This window comes from Dipteris shenzhenensis, chromosome 29, assembly GCF_047967505.1.
Source record: "Dipteris shenzhenensis isolate YYH24624 ecotype China chromosome 29, Dip_SZ_1.0, whole genome shotgun sequence".
In the NCBI taxonomy this organism is placed as follows: domain Eukaryota; kingdom Viridiplantae; phylum Streptophyta; class Polypodiopsida; order Gleicheniales; family Dipteridaceae; genus Dipteris; species Dipteris shenzhenensis.
Genome location: NC_141624.1, coordinates 48099241 through 48122705, shown reverse-complemented (window position 1 = coordinate 48122705; position 23465 = coordinate 48099241). Strand labels below are relative to the sequence as shown.

The following is a 23465-nucleotide window of genomic DNA, read 5'->3' as shown; positions in this document are numbered from 1 at the left end:
AGAAAGGTAGCCTAAAATTTGTGAAAAAAATAATGGGAATTTTTCAAAAGCAACGGCAATAGGAAATTATCATAGGAGTTAGTTGAGTTCGACCTTGCCCCTCCATTCTTGATGGTGATAGTAGCACTCAAGTCAACCTCCCATTCTATCTTAACCTCCAAGCCTTGCCTCTCTTAATCTTATTTCTATCCACCTGTGTACTTTCTCTTGTAGCTTTGCCCTCCCACCATAAGAACTCTTGGCTCCTTTGATGGAGGCAAGGATAAGGGCTCCTCGTTCGAATCCAAACCTCACAAGGCATTGATGCTCCCCTTGACAATAGTAGTAGTACATAACTATAACCTCCTTAAGAAGATTTTTGCCTCAACCACTTTAGACTATTGTCAACTGAAGAACGATGGTCACGGAACATAAGGAATGAAAACAAAGCATGGATAGCAAGTTCAAGCATGGTTGAAATGAGAGATCTATAAAATGACAAAGGGGGTGAAGGGACAAGAGCAAATCGACTCCAATACTATGTTACGAAGGAGATGCACAATGAAGAGAAAGCTAACAAAGGGCATAGAGAACATGGAGAACCACAAACAAGAGATAAAGTCAAAACATAGCACTCATAATGACTACCTGGGGGGCCAACTTTGTTTAGTAAGAATATGAAAATTTTGAGTATGAGATGAATTTAACAATACCCATTTAGCCCGTATTTAGTCAAATTACCATGATTGTGTTCTACACTAAAAGAGCTTCAAATATGTCTTAACTCCTTAAAATTTGGGTAACACATGAGAAAGTTACATCATTTTGAGAGGAGTTTTATATTTTAGTGTACCTTTCATTTTAACCCCTCTCATCCAAATGACCTTGGGCCTTTTGGGTCTCACATATTATGAAAAATATATACAAATCTTAAAATCTTTCATATTTTTTGAAGTATAAACCTTATGCTTTGTGGTAGGGAGGACTGGAGATTTTCATATTTTCCTTTTCATATTTCAAACTTTTCTAGGAAATCCATGCATATTATATATGAAACTTGCCCCCCATACCTAGATTTTGGACAAGGGTAGTAACATAATACATATTGAGTTGGCAGCCCAAGATTGACTATCAGTCTTATCATGTGAAAGCTAAGGTGATCATACAAAGGGGAGTGACCATCCATTATATATGAACCAAGTTCTTATCCTCCAATCCAAATCCCCTATCCTATGTCCATATCCACCAATCATATGAATGTAGATTTTAATCTTTCTAATCATCTTGATGTCGAAATATCACAACTATAGCCCACATTCTTTAGTCTTTAATGATGATGATGATGATGATGTCATAAAGTATGATCAATTAGAGATAACCCTAGAGAATCGTTTCTTCAATAATAATGAATCATATCCAAAAAAGCACTCCTATAGAAGAGGTGCAAGGGTAGGTTCTTCTATCTATTAAATAAAGAAGAACTAAACACTTGGTTTTTAATATGATTTTAGTTGTGAACAATTAATTCTTTTTAGACCATAATAAAACCATGATTTTAGTTGCGAACAATTAATTCTTTTTAGACCATAATAAAACCAACCTTACAACTCAAGGAATTGTAAAAGCACATCTGAGTACATGAATAAATAAAAACTTCATGAAAACATTGTATAGTATATCAAATTTGTAGTATGAGTGAAAATTCATCCACATAATCAAAAACTCTCCTAACTTCCACTCTTTTCAAATGGAAATGTATGATAAAAGCTTATTTGCTCTATCTTTAGGCTGACCCAATTAACCTTCTTGTTGATGTGCTCATCTTGTCTCTATCTGGACTGTGCACACTTTTTTGATGCCTTGATGTGAGAAACCTCATTCATCTCCAAGGTCTAACACCATACCAAAAACTAAGAGAGAACGTGTAGGTGCAACCAAGCTTCTCTCTCTCCACACACACATATACACAAAATTGAGAAGAGTTCACACTCGCAAATGGGGGTGGAGGCCAAAATCCTTTTCTTTTCTTTGACTCTTCTAACCTTAAAAATGAGATAAGAGAGCTTATAAGTATAAAGGGTCTCCCTCGTGTGAATGTAAGCAAAGTAGATAAGATGGTGCTATAGCTATGCCAATTCTAGACTAGCTATACTAGCTGTCATAGACATAGTGAATCACTAGCAATATCTCCATCATGATATCCACCAAATCATGACAATGATGTTGATGCATGACTGTTAGTTAGGTTGGTCAATAGTATCTGCATATATTAAGTTTGACTACTCAACAATAACCTCCTACAATTTAGCCTTCAATTTGTCCCTCTATTGTGACAAATATTTTTGAAGATGGTCAATGCTTCAATGCTTCAATTTGTCCCTCTATTGTGACAAATATTTTTGTAGATTGCAAATCATAGTATAGCCCCTACCTCTATATTGGAAGTTCACAAAAAGAAGAAACCTTAATGAAGAAATCCGATTCCAAAAGAATCCATTCCCCTTACATCTCACTTCTTCAAGCCAGACAACAAGAGCATTTGCATCTCTAAAAATCTTATGACAACCAATCTACTTCTTTCACAGTAGCCACGCACATTCCATGCCAAAATTGGGATCAATAACAGACGAGGATTGACATGAGAACTAAGAAGGCATTGTAATCATGGTGCAAGAAGTGAAATCAAATTTTCTTTTACACCTTTGAGATTTCTCGTGGCATCCTTGATTTTCTTAGGCATAGTCTTTGTGGCATGCAGACCATTATGGGCATCCCCATGCTCATCCAATGGTTTCTTGCAATCAGACTCCTCATGCATATGCTTACGATGATACACCTAAGGCAATTCAACATCCTCCCCATCATCTTATAGTCTAGAACCAAATTAGACCACCACACTCAAAGTTTCCCTTCTAATCCAAGGCAACCCCATTCATCATTATAGCTAATATTCAATCTGAATCCATAGGTAGTGTCTCAACTTTCTTGCCAACTAGTTGCCATTCCCCTTCGCTACTAGCTTGCAATGAAGTTTGGGCCTTGTGCTACTCCACATGGGTGTAGAGATCTCCTCCACAAAGATAGAGGCCCTTCTTGAGTTAGATGCTTTTGACAAATCACCCCCGTTCAGCCGCTCCTTAGAACCAACTGGCATATCATAGACTCCTTATCGCTCTCAGGAACTTTTCTTGCATATATCTTGAAGTTTTTTAGATATATGGTACATTGATGGTGCCTGAGTATTTGTTACATATTAAGATCAGATTTAACACCTCCTTTGCAACGTGCATGGCTTTCACATCACACACCTCATAAGATCCATTTGGCAGACTCCTTACCACCCTCAAGAACCCCCTCCTTTGCAACATGCAAGGCTTTCTCTACATCAAACAACTCTTGATCTTTATACCTTACAGATGAAGCATGTCTTAGGAAATGTCCTAAACTTGACCAATTGTATGTGAACCAACCCTTCCCCAATCAAAACGTCCAGTTAATTCGTTGTTTGACGAGTTTGATCCCACAAATTTAAGCTCTCTTTGCCTCGAAGGTTGAAAGAGTAGAGGATGGCACAAGGAGCAGCTTCCATATGGCTTACGTTATATGCATGGAATAATTTGTTGGTATTCACGACCTCAAGAATAAGAATTCATAGGTCCTACCTTTTGCATAGAAAGGGCTCACTCATGTGGATAAGCTCGCAAAATAATTTTTGTGGTACAATAAATGGCTTTCAATTCCATGGCCACATGTGACTTCTTCTACGCTTCAAGGTGGGCTCGGGGTTTAGTCCTTTCAAGCATAGTGTGACAAATTATGTTGCACGTGGATTCTTAAATTACACTCTTCCCAACCATGGGCTATTATTGCTAGAGGTCTAATTCAGTAGCAAGGAGTGTTAGGGATTTCAAGAGGCTTTGCTATGTGGTAGGAGTTGTTGCTCTGTAAGTTTCCTATTCGGCTTAAACATTCTGAAAATTTGCCCAAGCTGCATGCATTATGGAGGATAAGGATGGGAGATTGTTCCTGGCAAGGATCCAACATGCTTAAAGGTGATGCTACATTGAGTCTCAATATTTGGATTCATTCATGGCCATTCAAGAATGATGCGCCAATACAATTGAGTTTGCATATGTCAGTTAGGTTGAATAATCACGGTTTGACAAGTTCTTGTGGGATGCGAATACCAGTCTGAGAGGCAAGTTATCTATCGATATCATTACACAATGTTTCTAATTGTCTCCAAGGAAAACGACTTTTATGCAAGCCACCTTCTCCAAAATCAGACTTGATTGGCTGACTAGTGTGGTAGTAGTGCGGAGCCATGACCTTAGAGGGTGGGGCAACAGCAAAGAGAAAGCTCTTCACAAGTTGGTTTTAGTGGATTTTGCTCCTTAGATGGACTCTCAGAGTATTGCCTCTCTCACTCGTATTGCGTGGACACATTGGGTGCCCCCATGGATTTTATAGCCATCTGGGAAAGACGCATCTTGAAGGTTTGGCGAGCAACACCCTTGCTTAAGTTGAATTTTTCCTTATGGTGTCTAGTGACTTGTAAGCTGTCCGCCAAAGATAGGCTCAGCAAATGGAGACACATTTCTCCAATTTGTGTGTTATGCAAGATAGCACTGGAATCACATTTTCATTTATTCTGGAGTTGTGTGGTGGTGAGGAAGATTTGGTGGTCATTGCAGTGGTGGCTTCAAAAGGCACATCTACGTATCATTCCTAGGTGGCCACTAGGAGATTGTGGAAATCTTAATCCATGCTAGGTTCGTGTGTGGGATCTATCTCTTTGCATTTCATTTGGAAGATTCAGAATGCTCTCATCTTTTGAGGAGTGCCTTTGTGGGAAGATCTAATTGCAAATCTAAAGTGCGAGGTGTTGCGTTTTTACAGTTCTAGATGGCCTGAAGTTCTTACAAAGCGCTTAGCGCATCATTGTAATTTCCAGATCATTGTACTTTCCTTGTGTTTTCCTTTAATTTAATTTACTTTTCAGGGGAGAAAACAAACCGATACATGAGCAAACTAATGGAGGAACAAGGTGAGAGCCATTATTAGGGGGGGGGGGAATACATTGAGGAAAGAGAAATTCAAGCAAAATGAAGGAGGAATGTAAGGCTTAATTAGAAAGGTTGGTAGGAAAGTAGAAATTAAGGTTGTGGTGGGTGGAGGGGGGGTGTTTTTAACGGCTAGTAAGCCAAAAAACCGTTGGCGTCCAATTTTCATGACCCGGAACGGCTACTTCTCCCCAAACCTACATAACCCCTTCTTAAGCCCCGGGGGCTCGCTCTTCCACCCTCAACAGCTACTTGCTACTCCTCTGCTCCTCGAGTCGCCTCCTCCTCCTCCACAGCTGCGCTATGCGCGCGGCCTCTTGCGCTCCTCACCCTCCCTCATTCATCGCTCCCTCGCCCTCTCTTCTCCACCCCCACCGCTCTGCTCTATTCAGCTCTTCTTCCCACTATGCAGTGGAACGATACCTTCCCTCTGCTTCAACATGGTCAGCCGCGCATGTCCAAATCCGCCCCCTGCTCCCCCATGAAGCCCCTTGTCAAGCGACCTCCCACGCGGTCCGATTCCTTCCATGTCATTCACAAGGTGCCTGTGGGCGACACTCCATACGTCAAAGCAAAACACGTCCAGGTTTGCTTTATAACGCGGCCTGCTTCGGTATTTTGCGTTCTCGAAACGAGACTTTTGGGGCAAATTGCTCAATTGCTTACGATGCGTGTACAGTTTCGGCGAGTTGATTCGATTTCGGTTTTGCAGCTGGTGGATAAGGATCCGGAGAGGGCGATCGCCTTGTTTTGGGCAGCGATCAATGCAGGAGACAGAGTAGACAGCGCTTTGAAGGACATGGCTATCGTGATGAAGCAGCAAAACCGGCCGGAGGAGGCCATTGAGGCAATCAAATCACTGCGCTACCGGTGCTCTGAGCAGGCACAGGAGTCCTTGGATAACGTGCTATTGGATTTGTATAAGGTATATACGTCCGGTCAATTCATGTGTGCAACCTCGTGCGGGTGAATTTTCTGAAATTAACAGCACAGAGTTTTTTCGCTTCGCATATGCAGCGATGCAGTCGTTTGGACGATCAGATTGCTCTGCTCAAGCACAAACTACACCTCATTCATCAAGGTCTAGCTTTCAACGGAAGGCGCACCAAGACAGCTCGCTCCCAGGGAAAGAAATTCCAGGTTTCCATCGAGCAAGAGGCTACGAGGCTGCTGGTAAGATCACGTTCGACTCCTCCAGCGCGTTTGCAGCAGAATATCGAGGCCCATGTTGAGTCCATATGATTATTTTGCTCGTTGTTCTTCAGGGAAATCTTGGATGGGCCTATATGCAGCAATCAGCTTATGTTGCAGCGGAGGCTGTTTATCGGTATGCTTCGCAATTCCTGGGGTCTTCGACTTCTTTCGCTGTTGTCTACGCAGTCCTAATAATGCGCCTGTCGTTGCGTTGCAGAAAAGCTCTCTCAATCGAACCCGACAACAACAAGGTCTGCAATCTGGGAATCTGTCTGATGAAGCAGGGCAGATTAAAGGAGGCAAAGGATATGCTGAAGAGTGTGAAACTGGCCTGCGTTGAGAGTCCTTGGGGATCCGATTCGCACCTGAAGTCGTACGAGAGAGCGCAGCAAATGTTGAAGGAATTGGAGGATTCGTTGGTTGATGGCATCGTGAGCAGCAGAGGGGTCCCGGAACCGTTCTGCCTCGCTGCGGACGATTCGGACGTTTGGCCGTCCGAGACGAACTCACGGAGGTGGGATCAAAATCCCTTAATCGACTGTGATTTGTCAGGGGCGTTGTTTGCCACAGCAGGGTTTGGGCCTGTCCAAAAGCCTCCGCTTCATCCTCGGCAGCAGCACCACCGCTCCCAAAGCTTCGATCCGAATTCCCGGGTCAGCTCCAAATGCAGATGGGAGGAGGATGACGCAGAGCAGGGCTTCGCAGACGAGAATTCGAACAAGTGTGCGGAAACAGGAATGGCAAGCAATAGAGGCCAGCTAATGAAGTGGCATGCGGAGACGTTGAGACACAGGTTGGAGAAGGTGATGCTGATGAGCGACGGCGGAGAAGAGGAGGGCTGCAAGCTGGAATCGTATGCTCCAGTTCCGGCAGACGTTCTCGGCAGCGAGAACAGCAGCTGCAGTGTGCTCAACAGTTCAGCTGCGCCCTTCATTGCCAAATCTTTGCAAGCCAACCTGCAATATCTCTCTACCCACGCAGAGGAACGGAGGATGCCTCTCACGTTGGACAGCGCAAATCATCAGAAGCGCTCTACCACCAATACTTCCACCACATGCGTGGGGAAACGCTGCTCCTCGCCAGCACCAGCATTAGCATCCTCCTGTGTTTTACCCTTGGGAGAGAAAGTCAATCGCAATCCCGTGGCAGCAGAAAACAGCAGGACGAGGAACTCCCCTACGGCCAACAAGAAGAAGAATTGCTGCAAGTCGCTGTTCGGAGGGGGGGAGCTGGAGATCAGAGATGAATTAGAGGAGTCTTGGTCATCCTTGGGCTTCGTTGGAGAGTCAAGCCCAATCTCCGGTGCTGCTGCTGCTGCTACTGCTGAAAGTGGAGAAGCCAGGAAGCATTTGCAGCAGCAGCAGCGTCGCCTGCTCGTGTTCCAGGAGATGACCCTTGGCGAGGCCAGCCCCAGGCAGCTGCAGCAGGCCTGAAAGCAAAGAAATTGCGCAAGCAAGAAAGAAAGAAGCGTGTGTGCCTTGCTTGCCATCCGATTCGTGTTAGAAATTAGAATGCGGGATTCCTGTTCTGGGAATCCCTTGAAAAATTCCCCCACCTCCCCTCCCACTTCAATTCTCGAATGAGGATCAAACCTCAGTTCCCATATGCCCTGCCCTGCCCTCCCTTAAGGCCCTGGTCAAGCAAACAAAGTCCCTCTTTGTTTCTTCTTTCTCCAAGCTCTCGAGATCTCACGCTGGAGCCTCGTAGTTGCACAGACCTCAACTATGGCCTGTTTCCTCCAATATATATTCAGTGGATCGTCAGACTTCCCATCTCAGTTCCTTCTTTAAGAAGCTTTTTCTTGATGAGAGCCTCGCCTCATGCGAACCCCTGGATTGAACATTCATCCATTTTATCAACTCCTTCGCACAACTGTCAACCCTCCCATTGTGCTAATCACGGCAGGCAGTGTTTCTCAATCGCTTGCTTGCTGTAGCATCGCTTCATGGATTGTGATCTGACAATTTGTGCAAGGCATTTCTTTGCCGTAGCATGTAACTTCAGCTATTCATCAATTAAACCGAATAAGGTTGCCACAAAGTGCAGCATGATGAAGCATTATTCTTTTTATCTAAGCATTTATACAGAACTGTCCTTGTGCCTTTCTTTCCTTTAGCTTGTGTTGCTCAGTTATGTTATCGAAATGCATGCATGTTTCTGCGAATACACTATCTTAGAGGCATGGGGGATTCGATTTACTCAATTGCTTTTCGACCGCTAACACATTTTACAGAACTGCTCTGATGCTCAGAGGATTTAAGGAATTGACGCATGCACGCATTCAAGTTTAAACCTCAATTGCGAAGTATCCTCTTGTGCATCGCTCAGAAGATTAGAGAAGTGTAACTCAGTTGCATGTTTCTAACACAATTGCCAAATAGTAATCTTGGTTCCTCTTGTGCATCGATGATAAAGATCAGAAAAAGCGTCTTACGCTACTGCACAACTCAATTGCTGACAATGATCAAAATTATCTCGTGCGTTGCACGGATATATGCCTTCTTTTCTTCGTCTTGCCTGTTCAGGAATAATCACAATGGGCAAAACGATTCGTAACATGTCCTTTGTCGAAATAGTGATCTTGTGAATCCCTCCCATGGTTCCCGTAAATTGGACGTTCAATCACTCATCATATATCTTTTCACACCTTTTTAGTTACCCTGATTTTCATCACGAAAAGGAAAACCTTTCGTCGATATAAAATGCCGAAACTGAGTGTATGTTCTTTTTAAATTATTAATAGCTTACAATACAAAGTTGGTACAGCATTCAGAATTTTTCCGTGCATAGGAGTCCAAACAGTACTGCCTTTGTCTCGATTGTTCAGGTCACAATTGGCAACGAAGCACAGTACTGCCTTTGTCTCGATTGTTCAGGTCACAATTGGCAACGAAGCACACCTTTTTGGTGATATGAAATGCCAAACAGTACTGCCTTTGTCTCGATTGTTCAGGTCACACCTTTTTGGTGATATGAAATGCCTCAAGTGCAAGTGCCTCTTCGTTTTGACAGTTAGTGGACATTTTTTTAGAAAGGCATCATTAAACACTCACCTATTCTCAAAAAAAGAGAGGTGCTTATCTCAACCCGACGTGCAAAATTTATGAATCCAAAATTATGACTCGATTACAAACAACCTTAAAGGCCCTACCCGTTTTTAGAAAAGAAGACACATAAGATGCACCTACAATTTTGGGAATTCCTTCTCTAAAAGTGATCACGTCCAACCCATTACCGTACACTTTCTCAGCTATTCATTCCTTCCTCGGACATACAAACATCCTCATCCTTCATTTGATAGCTTTAGAACCATAGAGTTCATTTCCAAAGTTCATTTCCAAAGTCTCTCTATCATCTAAAACAAGTACGCTCTTGTTATAAGGGATTGGCATTGTATTCGAGGAAAAGAAGTATTATATTCGAGGAGCATATGTGCTCAAATAAGCACCATAGTGCTTTGTTATGAAGTGGGGATTGATGGATAGGTGGCATAGCCTAGTGTATTTTAGGAAAAGGTGTATGTACACACACATAGGGGGGAATCCAAGCTCCTTCTTCTTTCTTCCATTGCAATTGTGAATAAGTTTATAGACTTGTATAGGATCCATGGTGCAAACTCTCTAATATTTGTCTTCTATGTTGAGTGCTATGGTCTACATGAGTGAAGAGAGGAAAAGTTTCAATTCAAGTTCATCAGTAGATGTGTGGGTGGTGTTGAGTGAAGGACAATTACCCGAGACTAGGCATGGAAGACCTTGCAGGATTTCTAGATGACCAAAATGCATAGAGGATTATCTGTTACGAAAATTGAACTCAAACATGCTCACAAATTCATGATTTACCAAAAATATAGAAATCAAGAACAAGGAAACAAGTGGGAGAGAAGAGGAAGAGAGAGCGACACTGCATGGGGTCTAATTTTTCCCCCCCTAGATGGTGGCTCTTGCTTCCCATCTAGAGTATTTATAATTGTAATTCCAAAAAGCAAAGAGCCAATAATAGTACATCCAAAAGCATCCCTTGTCCATAATTAGAGGATTGCTCAACATAGCTCCACGAGCTTAAAATATCACAAGGCTTAATATTCCCTCATCCACAATTAATTAAAATAAATTAGCCCACGGCTTAAATACTTTATAATATGGCTCATGGTCTTTGATAGCCATTAGATACTTTGATCAATCCAAATCACCTTCACCATCTCCATTCCTCATTATCCAACTCATCATCTCTACTCAAGTCGCCAATTGTGTTAGTTGTTACAATCAATTGATGAATCATCACACCAACTAATCCCAACACAGTTGTATGCTTGATATATAGACATCAAAATACACACCTTGCGACCAATTGCAATAATACCAGTAACACTAGTGACATTAGTATTAACATGCAATCACCCACGATACTAACCATCTAGCTTGGCAAAAACATAGGTAGTTAGGTGTCCCCAGCTAAACCCCACAAAGCATCCACTAGGACCCCTACCGCGTCCGGTGCACTCCTATGGAATACTTTGCCATAGTCACACTTGACTAAAATAAAATAATTTTCATAGCAAGAAATATTAAAGATACAATTCTGTAACATTATTATGCTTCAAAAACAATTATTCAGCATACGTATTGACCAAAGGAGTCAGCCCACGACTTCCTAGTGAAGTTAAATATTCTCATAGATCAACTTGAAGAAGGGCGTCACAAGGTAGATAGTAACCAATCAATCATGCTCCTTGTGATTAAGCTTTGAAGGAGCTACCAAGGGTTGGTGATAACTTTGACCATTGGAGAACGTACAAGGCCACTCACATTGAGTAGCCTATTTTGTTGTTGCTTCAAGAAGAAGCTCGAATAAATTTGTACACAACTTAGGAAAAAATTAGGGGTGAAATTAGCTCACTGGCAAATCTAGAGCCTTCTCCAAGCTGTCTAGGCTAATATTTACAGCTTAAAATTTGAAATCTTTGCCCAAAAATTAACATAACATTGTAATACAAGCTCCAAATTTAGCCATCCATGTACTCAAATTGCTTGGCACAAGTCATTTAACCTAGTTATAAGGCTAGACTTTTTAATTTATACTTGACAAAATACCTATACATGAAGTTTAACTATAATTAAGTCCATTGAAGCCTTGAAAATGGTAGAATGGCTAATATTTGTAGCTCTATATAGGGGAAAGTTTTGCCCAATGACATACTCTTCCATATGTGTTCCTAAATTAATTGCCCAATGACCTACATGTACTTCCATAGCTATATTCCCCTCTTATTTTTACCCTAGTTGTACAATGGGAAGGATGAGGACAATGGGAATGAGAAGGCTTTCATAGTGAAGAGCAAGGGTGGAAAATGGAAACTAGAGAAAAAGAAAGATGCCAAGGGTTAGGACGGGGACACTTTTGTTGGTGAAAGCAAGAAAAGGAGAAAGAGCAAAATAAGTGCTTCTATTGCAATGCACCAGGACACTTTACTAAGGATCACACAGAGAAGAAGGAAGAGCAAGCAAAGGAGGAGGACTAGCCTGAGCCTAGAATCAACCAATATGGTAAGTGAAGAGTTGTTCTTAGTGACGATACCATATCTACTAAGATAGAGATTGCAAGTGTACCATGGGAGTCACTGCTGCTTTGCAATTTTCCATCTCAAAGCATTTGAGCAGTTCCCTACAATATTTCTATGGTGAAATAAAGATACTACTCTTTCCCTGCTTCACCTCAATCCCAAGAAAGTAGTGAAGTATGCCTAAGTCAGTCATCTCTAACTCCTCCATAAGAAGTCTCTTGTCTTGTGTAATCTTCTTCATATGATCCCTAGTAATGATGAGGTCATCCATGTATAGAATCAATACCATCCACAAATCCCCCTCTGTGTCTCGCGAGATAAAGATTTTCCTCTTACAGACTCCACAAAAGCCCGATCTTCTGAAAGAAAACATCTATCCACTCGTATAAAGATCTGGGGGCCTGTTTTAGCCCGTATAAGGCCTTCTTCAGTTTGCAGACTTTTGATGGAGATCCTGGAATCTGAAATCCTAGTGGTTATGCCACATATATCTCCTCCTCCAGGTTACCATTCAAAAATGCAGACTTGATGTCCATCTGAAAAATGTGCCAACTATGATGAGCAGCCAAGGCAATGACTGTCCGAATAGTCGCCATCCTAGCTGTGGGAGCAAAGGTCTCATCGAAGTAAAGTCCTTCTGTGATGGAGGTTCTTTTGATGAAGTTGACTTGGGATTTGGCTCTGGAATGGCCATTAGGAAAAAAGGGAGCTCATTTTGGGGCCTTTTATGGTTTGGAAAAATAAGCTCTCAACCAATCAATAGAGGGCCAACGTAATGTTGAAAATTCACGAAAATAAGAGAAAATAGAAAAAAGAAACAATACTTTATGTAGGTACAAGCGTGCTACATTAATATGGAGATTGGTTTTTTATTCTCACAAGATCTTTGGACAAGAAGATAGAATCTAAACTGACATTTTATCTGACAAGGGCCTTCCCGCTTCCACCTTCCTTTGAACTTTGAAATGTTGTGCCGCCTTTCGTGCGAAAGGTCTACCATTCTACACCATTGCCTCATTGTGCAGCAGCCTTTCTTTTCCAAAACTGCTCCCTTGATCCTGTTTGGCGTAGAGTAAGATGTTTCTCGTCAACTGTCTGTCTGCCCTACTTTCTCTTTCTTGAAACTTCAAATTGTTATCTTAGTTACATTACTTTGCTATTGTTACAGATTCAAAAAATCTCCATGGTGAACCAAAACCACAGCCGTTCTTGTGTGAGACGCTCTGTGGATGATAATGCTACGAAGGCAGAATTATACCAAACATCCTTACCCCGTCGACCTGCTTCTTCTATTTCATCGGTAGAGAATTCAAGTACAGTCAAAACGGAAGGAACTTGGGAAAGGTTTAGTGTTTCGAAAGGAGCATGGGTGCTCATGCAACCTAGCAAAAGAAAAAGACCCCTGACAAAAAACATTTTCTTGGCATCGTGGAAGGGAAGAGTACGAGATTTTAAAATCACCAAAGGGAAGATATCCGTGAAAGAAGTTTTGATTCAGCACGTGTACATGCATAAAGAACTTGTCTTGCGAGACTATCCAAAAAATCTTCCGCAACACAGGCCTAATTGTATATTTTTCTATTGTGGTTTTTTTCTTTACGAGGTGTATGGATTTTTAAGATGAAGCTTTCTCTCTTAGCTTATTGACATTCTTGTGTTGTCTTTGAAAAGGTGCCTTGGGTATTGCAAAGCCTATAGCTTTCTATTGCCTCCTGATCTCCCTTAGCACACCTGCACCATGATTCAATCTTTTGGCCTTTTGCTTGAGCAAGCTCATTGGCTTACCTTTCCTGCCATGTGTAGCTCTTCCCTTTGGAGGCACACTAAATTTCTTGGTACCTGCCCCAGCTGCTGTTGCTGCAAGCCTTGGCCCTTTGCCAACTTTCCTTGCAGTTGACTTGGTTCTTGCCATCACTCTGAAAAACTACATACAAAGGATTGGAAAGAGATTACAGACATGGAGAACATGTTTTGACAAAAAAAAGGCAATCACAGGGGTGGATGAAGCAATATAGAGAAATTTGCAATAAAATGCGATATGAGGAGTTTGAAATTTCAAACAGGTCCAAATCGCGTTTTGCTGCAAATTCCTGAAATGACATGCTGGTGCATTCCTACAGTGATTTCTCTGTCTCTACAACTAAATACAGTATGAATGGAGTTTATGCAAGAAGATTACAGCTATGGATAGCTATGGAAGTCACAAAACCAGAATGACAGGGGTTGATGAAGCAATATTTGAATATTTGCAACAAAACGCGATTTCAGCTGTTTGAAATTCCTAAGGCCTTCTCCTCGCATTTTCCTGCAAATTCATGAGGCAGCATGCTGGAATATGCCTTCAGTCATTTGAAGGTGTTTGCATAACCATACAGGATGGATTGAGTCTATGGAAGGCAAGAAGTGTGCACAGACTGAAGGGAGAACCCATAAGTACAGTTTTACCCTCACATGCAAATATCACACTTGAAGATCTGCATTCCTACAGTGATTTCTCTGTCTTGACTTGAGTCTATGCATTTCCATGCAGGATGGATTTTTTCTATTGTAGGCAAGAAGATTGCAGAGACTAAGGGGAGAACCCATTGTTACTGACCTAGAATCTATCTGTGGACGTGCTGTGCTGCTGATGAGTAACCTGTGCTGAGGATGAACCTGTGCTGCTGGACAGGATGCTGATGTTGCAGAGTATGGAGGTAGGGAGGCAAGAGAGTAGAGACTGGAGGGCAAGAGGTCTAAAACAGGATACCACAAATAAGTGCAAATACAAATAAGGCATCTTCTAAATCCTACACGTGTGGATAGCCCATATCGCATTTTGCTGCAAATTCCTGTTGTTGACACATTCCTCATGAAAAGTTTCACTTAGCTCCATTATTTCTCTTACATATGAGATCATAGTGTCCAGGAATCACTGAGATGAAGCTAGTGCTTGATTTGACATGCACATGAACAGAACTAGAGAATTTGCAACAAAATGCGAGGAGAGTGGTTTATAAATCTCTAAATAGCCCATATCGCATTTTGCTGCAAATTCCTGTTGTTGACACATTCCTCATGAAAAGTTTCACTCAGCTCCAGCATTTCTCTTGCATATGAGATCATAGTGTCCAGGAATCACTGAAATGAACCTAGTGTTTGATTTGACATACACATGAACAGAACTGGAGAATTTGTAACAAAATGCGAGGAGAGTGCTTTATATTTTCCAAATGGTCTCCCATCACGTTTTGCTGCAAATTCCTATGTCTGATTTGGTTCTCACTTCTACCTCATTAATTTGCTATCTTTAGCCCTGTGGAAATCTTCTTGATGATGAGAAATGTTTTTGCTTTGGAACAGCTGGCTCCCAGGCCCCACCTTTCAAGAGGAAGTGGACTTTTCTGCTGCTATTATTAGACCACAGCAATCACCAGGTGAGTCATGAGATGTCATGAAGGAATTATTTGGTGATATACAATGCATTCACTGATTGCATATGTCAGCATATAGAATTCATAGTATATAAGCTTTTGAACAGGCAAAAAGAAGAGACTGGAGCAGAGTGCTGATTCTTCCATCAAAAAACAAATGGAACCAGAAGAGGACAATTCTCCAGATTTTCTCCTATTTGAGTTTCTTCACAAATGCAAGGCTCAGAGTAACTTCCATATATACCACAGTATTTTCAACATGGAGTTCACAATGAGCTCTGTACTGGAGCAGCACAAAGATTTTCTTTCAGACTATTGGGATACCTTCAAAGAACTGACAGAGGCAAGAAGAATTGTGGAAGGAGAAAAGGTTTTTGTGCATATAAATCATATTGTCTCCAATGACAAGCTGAGGTACCATGTGAACAGAAGATTTGATAGCCTGCCTGATCAATATAAATTCAACTGTACTTTGCACACCAGAAAGTGCAGAGTGCTGGAGGAAACCATGGCATTTCTTATGTAGATTGTCTTCAGTCAGGAGTCTTTGGATGAACAAGGGCGAGAAATAGAAGAAGAAGACACACCTGAAGCAGAGGAAAAGGAGGATGTTTCTTTGGTCATAGAAATGGCAGAGCAAGAAGAAGATATCAACCTTCAGGATGAGGGGCTACAAGTGGCTGCTCTTGACCTTGTTCAACTGAGGACAACAACTCTGAGGGGAGCAGAGCCAGTTGAAGATTTTGATGTCCAGAGTAGCAACTATGCAGTGCCCATGCTTCCAGGTGTCTTGATTGGTGGAAAGGATTATGTTTTCCTCCATGATATAGAGTGTATGTTCAATTTGAGGGAGGACTATGCCATTTCCCTTATTGCCCAGGCTTCAAGGCTTGACAAGGAGGTTGGCATAGAGGATGACCATTCACTACTGGCTTTTTTTGATCCTGTAGAGGCCCTTACATTTTGTTTCAAAGAGGCTGAAAAGTTCCAAGAGCCAGATGAAGCTGCCTTCCAGCTCACACAGGAAGCTATGAATCTCTCAGCACTATACACAGAAAAGCCTAAAGAAGAGGCTGGACAAGAGGGGAGAGGGATAAATCTTTGGAAAGATGACCTGCTTGTTGCTGATGAAAATGAGAAGGTACTTCAAATCAAATACTTTGACTTCTGCTTAACTTTGTTTTTGTAGGTTGTGTATTGTCTCACTCCAATCTTTTGATATGTGGCAGCTACAAATTGAGATGACACATTCCTCCAGAGATCAAGTGGAAGCAGGCAGGTTGGGTTTCGCAAAATGTCAGGCCTAGCTCATTATATTCATGATCTAGGCAGTGCCAAGATCTTGATTTACCATAGGCAGTTGAGCAACAATGGAGAAGCCATTGTTTACTTCTTAAAATGTTTGTCCAGGGCTTTAGGTGGACATGTTCTTTCATGGCAAAAGGAAAAGATCATTTTGATATAGAGGTTGTCTGCCATAGATATATTTGGAGATTATGTGAATAAGCAGGACTCTAGGGCCGCTTACTTTTTGTCTTACACTTCTTATGCATTAGCATGTGGTGTTAAGGAGCCCAAATATCTAGAGGGCTATGGAAAACACCAGCTCGTAAGGTTTCGAGAGCCACCCATGATTGCATCAGGCCACATAGTCCAAGAAGAGGAACAGGTGGAGACAGCTGAAGAAAAGGATACCCCTCCCAAACAAGCAACAGAGGCAAGCATTGATAAACAGACAGTCGACATCAAGCCAATAAAGAAGAAAAAGACTCCAATCAAGATCAAAAAGAGAGTTCCGATCGGCAAGCCCTGGGAGAAATAGGATTTAGTCATCAAATATAGCACAAACATTATATTAAATTTGAACTGATTTGTACAAAGTCTTTGATATCTGGTATGATCTTGTATAAATGATTAATAAGTTGAAGATGAAATGATTTGTACATTTACATAGAGTGGTGTCGTTAAATATTAAACAAACAATATATTGAAATTGTGAACAAATTGTATTAAGTTTAGATCATATGTTTCACAAAAGAAATACTTTTCATGCATAACACCAAGAGTCACATGTTCCACTAAAAAAATTTCTATTGAATGAGTTTGAAAACATGTGGACATAACACCAATAAGTTACAAATGAGTCCTATTCATGTTTACTTGTCCATTTATGGTTTCTAAATATCTTTGATTCCCTCCATTGTCTATGTCTCTCTGCTGCAATTGAATTGTCTTCGTCTTTGCTTTTGGGCTAGAAGAAAAGCAAGCTTGATTTTGGAGCTAGCAACTTTTCTTTTAGCATGCAGCCTCTGTAGTATGCCTCGGTAAAACCATTGGAAGACTTCCTTCAGACTATTTGCCTTCTGACTCCCTCCATAGCATTGTGTGCGTCTAAAAAATGCATTACGTGCCATGTAGCGAGACTTCTCCATGCCTTGGGTAGACCAAATAGCTGGGCATCCATACTTTTTGACAAAATAGGGAAGGTGGTTGTATATGATATGCTGTAAGACATAAGAATGCATAGTAAGTGATAAAAAAAAGAGGATCACACTTAAGTAAAAGAAAAAGACAGAACCTTACCATGTAGTGAGTTATATTGCAGGCTGTCCACGTGTCTTTCATTGACTTCCCAAAATGTTTAATTGCCTCCTCAAAGTTCTTGTAATCACTTTTTGTCCATGTTACTTTGTCATAGAACATGAAGAGTTGATCAAGAGACCTCCACACCTCTGTCTTCCTATTTCGTGCTTCCCCATCTGCCTCATGATCTTTCACGGCATTATGGACTTGCTTCCACAATCCATAATTAATCTTTGAAACTGTTCTACCTTGCCTTACTTGCTTACTGTGTTTGGGTCAAGATAAGAATCTTCTTGCCTTAACACCACCAATAGAGGGCTTGATGGTACCTCCTTGCCATTGGTAGACTTTTTAAAATCCTTTGTGATTTGAACATCTCCTCCATGTAGACCTATATCGGATAACACTTTTTCGAATGCTTGAAGAGCATCCTTTCTATTTTTTTCGGGACAGAGTTTCCAAGCAAATCCAATATATAAAAATACCAATTTCTCAATAATTCGACATAGACCATGCAATGTGCAGATGTGAACATTACATAGTGGAATGTCCAGAATGGCCTTGAAGTCAGGGTCAACTTTATCTCTATTAGGTGCTCTCTTCCACCATTTTGAATCCATTACTTGAGCTGATTCTTTGCAATAAAGACAAGGAGACTTTGAGTTGCCTCCTTTACTAATGTTATACATGCACTTAAGTGTTTTAAGATCCCCGGCCATGTGCCACTCTACTTGAAAGTCACCTTTTCCTGCAACATGGAGATTCTCGCCTTGCACTTGTCTTTTGATTATTCTTGGTATTTTCGTGTGGTGAAACACCCAATCTAGTGTTTCATGGTCTTCGGTCTTCACCTGCCAAATTATAGAAAACAAAAGTATTTCTATAATAGATTTGAAAACAATGACCAAAATCAAGTATAAAACAAAAAATGATCATACCTGGAACGAGCCTAACCACCATATGTGTTTCTCTGACTGCACACTAAAATACTTCGAACTCGCCTCAGTCAATGATGTATCGATTGCTCCATTCATCAATGTAATAGTAACTCTTTCCATTTTCTTTTCCTTTACAACCTCACACTCATCCAGTTTGATAACAAATTTCAAAATGCCTTTGCACTCCTCAAATGTTATTCCATAAAACTCGACCATTCTTTTTTGAAGTTGTTGTAGATCTAAAAATATATTGTTCCAAGGATCATACACAGTGGTTCCTTTAACACCATGAAATATTTCTTCAATATGGATATATTGCCCAATAAATTCATCTATACTTTCATTCAAATGACCTCTTACCCTCCACACGGTTGCTGGATTTGGCAGTAAAACTCGTTTAATCCTTTGATCTTTCAAAGTTGAGGATATCGCATGGAAAATCGAACTATATCCCTTCCTGCTAACTCCACTAACATCAAGAGCCTCTTGGATTATAGTGCCATCAACTTGATTATTGGATACAAAGTCCTCTACAACATTGCGTTTGACTGTTTTGTATTTTTTTTCCTCAATCAAACCTTTTGCTACACCGCAAGAAAGCAATCCTTTCATTTGTTTAACAGGAAGAAGGTTCGGGTCCATATTTTCTTTTGTAGGCTCCAATAATTTCCTATAGTAACAACACAATATGCCTATATCATTCACAGCACCTCCATTCTTGTTTTGCGACAATCGACGAAATAGATCTAGTCTGGAAGAGAGCCTTTTTGAGTATACAAAATGATAAATTTCAATCTAACCTTGCTTCCTGAATTCGTCGCTTGCATCCACCAGTCCCAGCCTTCAAATTTGCAATGTTTTTAATCTTCCTGCTACGTAGTCTGTCTCCAAGCACAGTTCTCTTCTTTCTTGCTCTTATCAGCTCTTTTTTGCTCTTTGAATGCTCCTCAATTTCATTCTGCAACTGCTGCTCCAATTTTGCACGAATGGCTATCTCCTGCATCTTGGCCCCCTTTTCTTGTAGGTACATCATTTTATACATTTCCGCAAATGCAGACTGTGCTGAAATATAACCAAGAAGTCCATTTTGTCCATCGCCGGCAAACCTCAGTAATGTGGTGGGATTGACAAATGGAGGTGTAGAGTTTTTTACTTGACATTTTGGATATATGCTTCCATCGCACCATAAGTCAATATGTTGAAGCCCTTCTCTTCTCATATTTTCCCGCTGTTGAGCATTTAGCACCGTATCCTTTCATCTTTTTTGTGCTGGAGCATATTGTTCTTCTAAGTCGATGTGAAGATGGTGTAATCGCTTCTTCTGAGATAGTGACTCACTAGTATCGGCCATTTTTTGTGCTTCTGAGGTCGCGAAGTTTGTTTTTTAATCTCATAGTCGTTTTGTAACATGAATCGTGGAAGTGTGGCGATATCCATGCGAATATTTTGAAAACTTGCAATCACCAAGTTTAGTGATGGACTCTTTATGAAAGGCCTGCACATGTCGGCAAAAGAGATGCAAAATCTTTGGTAAACAAAAAAAAATCTAAGGAGATATTTAATGCAAAATCGTGTTAGTCAGACAAAAGATTATCTTATTCCTTTTTGAATTGACAGTTCTGTAGTCCTTACTGACAATTCTGAGCCACGTTTCTATTTTTTACTATTTTTGAGGTCTTCTAGGAGAGAAATAAATCAAAAAATAGTGAATTTCTTACAGGGCCCCAAAATGAGTTCCCTTTTTCCCTAATGATGCTCCTTCTCCTCCTCCTCCTCGAGGCCTTCAATCGGCTCCGCCTCTCGGATGGTCACCTTGGGTGGAGGTAATGCCAGAAGTTTTGGAACCTATCCTATAGGCTGTGGCTCGGTCTCCTCAAAGATCACATCCCTACTGATAAGGATCTCTTTCTTTTTTGGGTCAAATAGGCGATAGGCCTTGGACTCTTCACTATACCCCACAAAGATACAGCTCCGGCTATGGGGATCGAGCTTTTTCCACTCATCTTTATGCACATGCACAAATGCTTTAGAACCAAAAACCCTTAAATGAGATATGGTGGGCTTCGTACCATAATAAGCTTCATATGGAGTATTGTCATCAACAACCTTCATCTTGGTTCTCTTGAGGATGTGAACGGTAGTGTTCACGGCCTCATCCTAGTAGGCTTTCCAAAGATTCCTCCCTTGTAACATGGTCAACCCTGTCTCTATGACGATTCTGTGCTACCTCTTAGCAACTCCATTCTGCTGAGATGTGCAAGCTATAGTGAGCTGTCTCTTAATCTCGTGCTTCTTGTAGAATCCATTGAACTCGGTAGAAGTGAATTCTTCCCCTCTGTTGGTGCGGAAGGCTTTGATTACCTCCCCACTCTCCTTCTCTACCTGGGCCTTCTAGTCTTTGAATTTCTCAAAATTTTGAGATTTCTTGGCTTAGCAGAATACCCACATCATGCGACTGAAATCATCCACTAATAAGAGAGAATACCACAAACCTATGAATGAATTTGTTGACATTGGGTAGCAGATTTCGGTGTGACCCAACTCGAGCAGCTTCTTGGCCCATGATCAGGCCTCCTATGGGAACTTGTCCTTGTGTTGCTTACCTTCCATGCAAGCCCTGCAAACACAGTCATTGCCTGTAATTGGTGGAAGTCCATCCACCATCTTTGTCTTTTGCATCTTGAAGAGAGTGCCATAGTTGACGTGACCGAACTACTCATACCATAATCTGGATCTACCATGGTCCTTGTGCACCAATAGAGTGTTGAGCCAATATAGCCCATGCTCCTCGACACCCTGAGCCACCACTTGACCGTTTGCCTTGGATGTGACAGTGACTTTGCCATTATCGAATAAGATCGACATATTGTGCTTGTCCATTTGATAGATAGACAACAGGTTCTTGCACAAATTTGGTACATTCAGTACACCAGAAATCAACTCCTCATTTCGTACAGTCGTGATGAATGGAATAGTACCAACACCCTTCACGAGGCATGACTGGTTATCCCCCATAGTGACCTTGGAATCGAGATGCATACCTTCCATGGTTTTGACTCCACTCCTCCTTGTTGGACATGTTCTTTGAAGCTCCACTGTCCACATACCAACCTTTCTCTCCTTCACTGACTGGATAAGCGAAGCAGTTTTCAATGATGATGAAGAGAGTGCCGGTCGTGATGTTTGCCGATTGGGTCTTTGGCTCCTCTTGGACTTGGACTCCTTCTTCTTGAGATCTGCCTTTTTCTTGTAGCACTCTTTAGTAGAATGGCCAAGCTTCTCACAGTAGAAGCACTTTATCTACCTCTTTTTCTCTACATCCTCAATCTTGCTTTTGTTCTTGGAGTCTTTGGACTTACCCTTGTTTGGCTTTGTCCCTTGCCATGAGAGCCTTCTCATCCGATTAAGTAAACAATTTTTTCGAAGGTGAGAGGCTTGGTCCTCTGTCCTGCAGTAACCAGTCACGAAACTCTTAAAACTTCGAGGTAGCTTGTGTAAAGTCAACAATGCCAGATGACTTGAATCTACCTTCTGACCAAGTGCCGCGAGCTGGTCCCTTACCACCTTGACTTTTGTCAAATGGTCATACACATTGTCTACCTCAGTCATGTCTAGATTGTATAGTTGATGTTGGAGCATCAGAATTCAAGATGTATTGTTAGTTCCATACAAATCCTTCAGGATAGACCACGACTCTACAGACATCTTGGCCATCTGGAGGTGCAGAAGAATAGTCTGTTGTGTCCTAATTATTAATGCTAGGGAGTGGGCATCTCTCTCTTCCTAGTTCTCAAGCTCTTCACCATCCATTGGAATGACCATCTTCCACTTGTTTTCCAGCAAGTCTTCCGGTTTTGCCTCTACCCCCGTTGTTAGCTTCCACAACTTTTGGGCCACTAGATGGCTCCAGATTTTCATCTTTCAGATTGGGTAGTTCAACCCGTCTAGCTTTCTCGACTCTCCAAAGTTCGGGATAGTGAATGAGAGGAATCTAGAGGAGGAGGAAGGAAGAGAAGGGGTTGAAGGGGCAACAATAGAATCTTTGTCCTCCATCCTTGCTATAATAAAGAGCAGTAAACTAAAATTGAATTTGCAACAAAGAACTTGACCATGCAACAAACCTGAGTGTCTATTGGAGTCGCCTACTTGCTGAGGTACTTCAATCTAGAGCTTTGAACCTAGCTCTAATACCATGTTTGGAAATAGAGGATAGAATCACTCACGCCTCACTCCCAATCATCTAGCTCATATAACAGTCAGAGAGACAGAGAAAGAGATAGCCAAAACTCAGAGATATTCTTCCACAATCATGGGTAGACAAAAGCTCAACGGGTGAGCATGTACAAATAGCTAAAGGATGCTATCAAATGCTGAGCCACTTCTCTCCCTCTATATGTTTGCCTACGCAAGGCTGTAAGTGTAGGTGATGAGAAATGAGGAGGGGAGAGGGGAATTTTTATAGGTCCTGCTTGGGGCTAGAGAAAATCGACCAGCAGGGGCTCAATCCCATGCTTGCAACACCGACTTGTAGGGTGCCTCCACCGACCTGGTTGGTAGGCTTGGGCCATCCTTATAAATGGGCCCATGTGCCCAGCACATGGGCTACTGATGCAGACCCTAGGCGCCGCCATTTCTAGCTCCATCTGCTATGTAAAAGGGTTGTGCCCCTCTCCTTTGCTATGTGGGTTTCCATCCTAGTAGGTCCTCTTGCTCCCCTACCCCCCTACAGTCC

General features: G+C 41.6%; 1 protein-coding gene across 1 annotated transcript; it reads left to right on the top strand.

The window, feature by feature from the left end:
• Positions 1-5343: 5343 nt before the first annotated feature.
• On the top strand, positions 5344-8306 carry LOC147882947 (uncharacterized). The gene is made up of 5 exons (XM_087400384.1): positions 5344-5628; positions 5755-5967; positions 6060-6215; positions 6308-6369; positions 6454-8306. Exons 1-5 carry the CDS (start codon positions 5449-5451, stop codon positions 7667-7669), a joined length of 1827 nt encoding a protein of 608 aa, XP_087256510.1. The 5' UTR covers positions 5344-5448; the 3' UTR covers positions 7670-8306.
• Positions 8307-23465: the final 15159 nt, after the last annotated feature.

Coding starts and splice junctions, on each gene's coding strand:
- LOC147882947 (XM_087400384.1), top strand. CDS start 5,449: ATGCAGTGGAACGATACCTTCCCTCTGCTTCAACATGGTCAGCCGCGC. Junction 5,629..5,754: donor TCAAAGCAAAACACGTCCAG/GTTTGCTTTATA, acceptor TCGGTTTTGCAG/CTGGTGGATAAGGATCCGGA. Junction 5,968..6,059: donor TGCTATTGGATTTGTATAAG/GTATATACGTCC, acceptor TCGCATATGCAG/CGATGCAGTCGTTTGGACGA.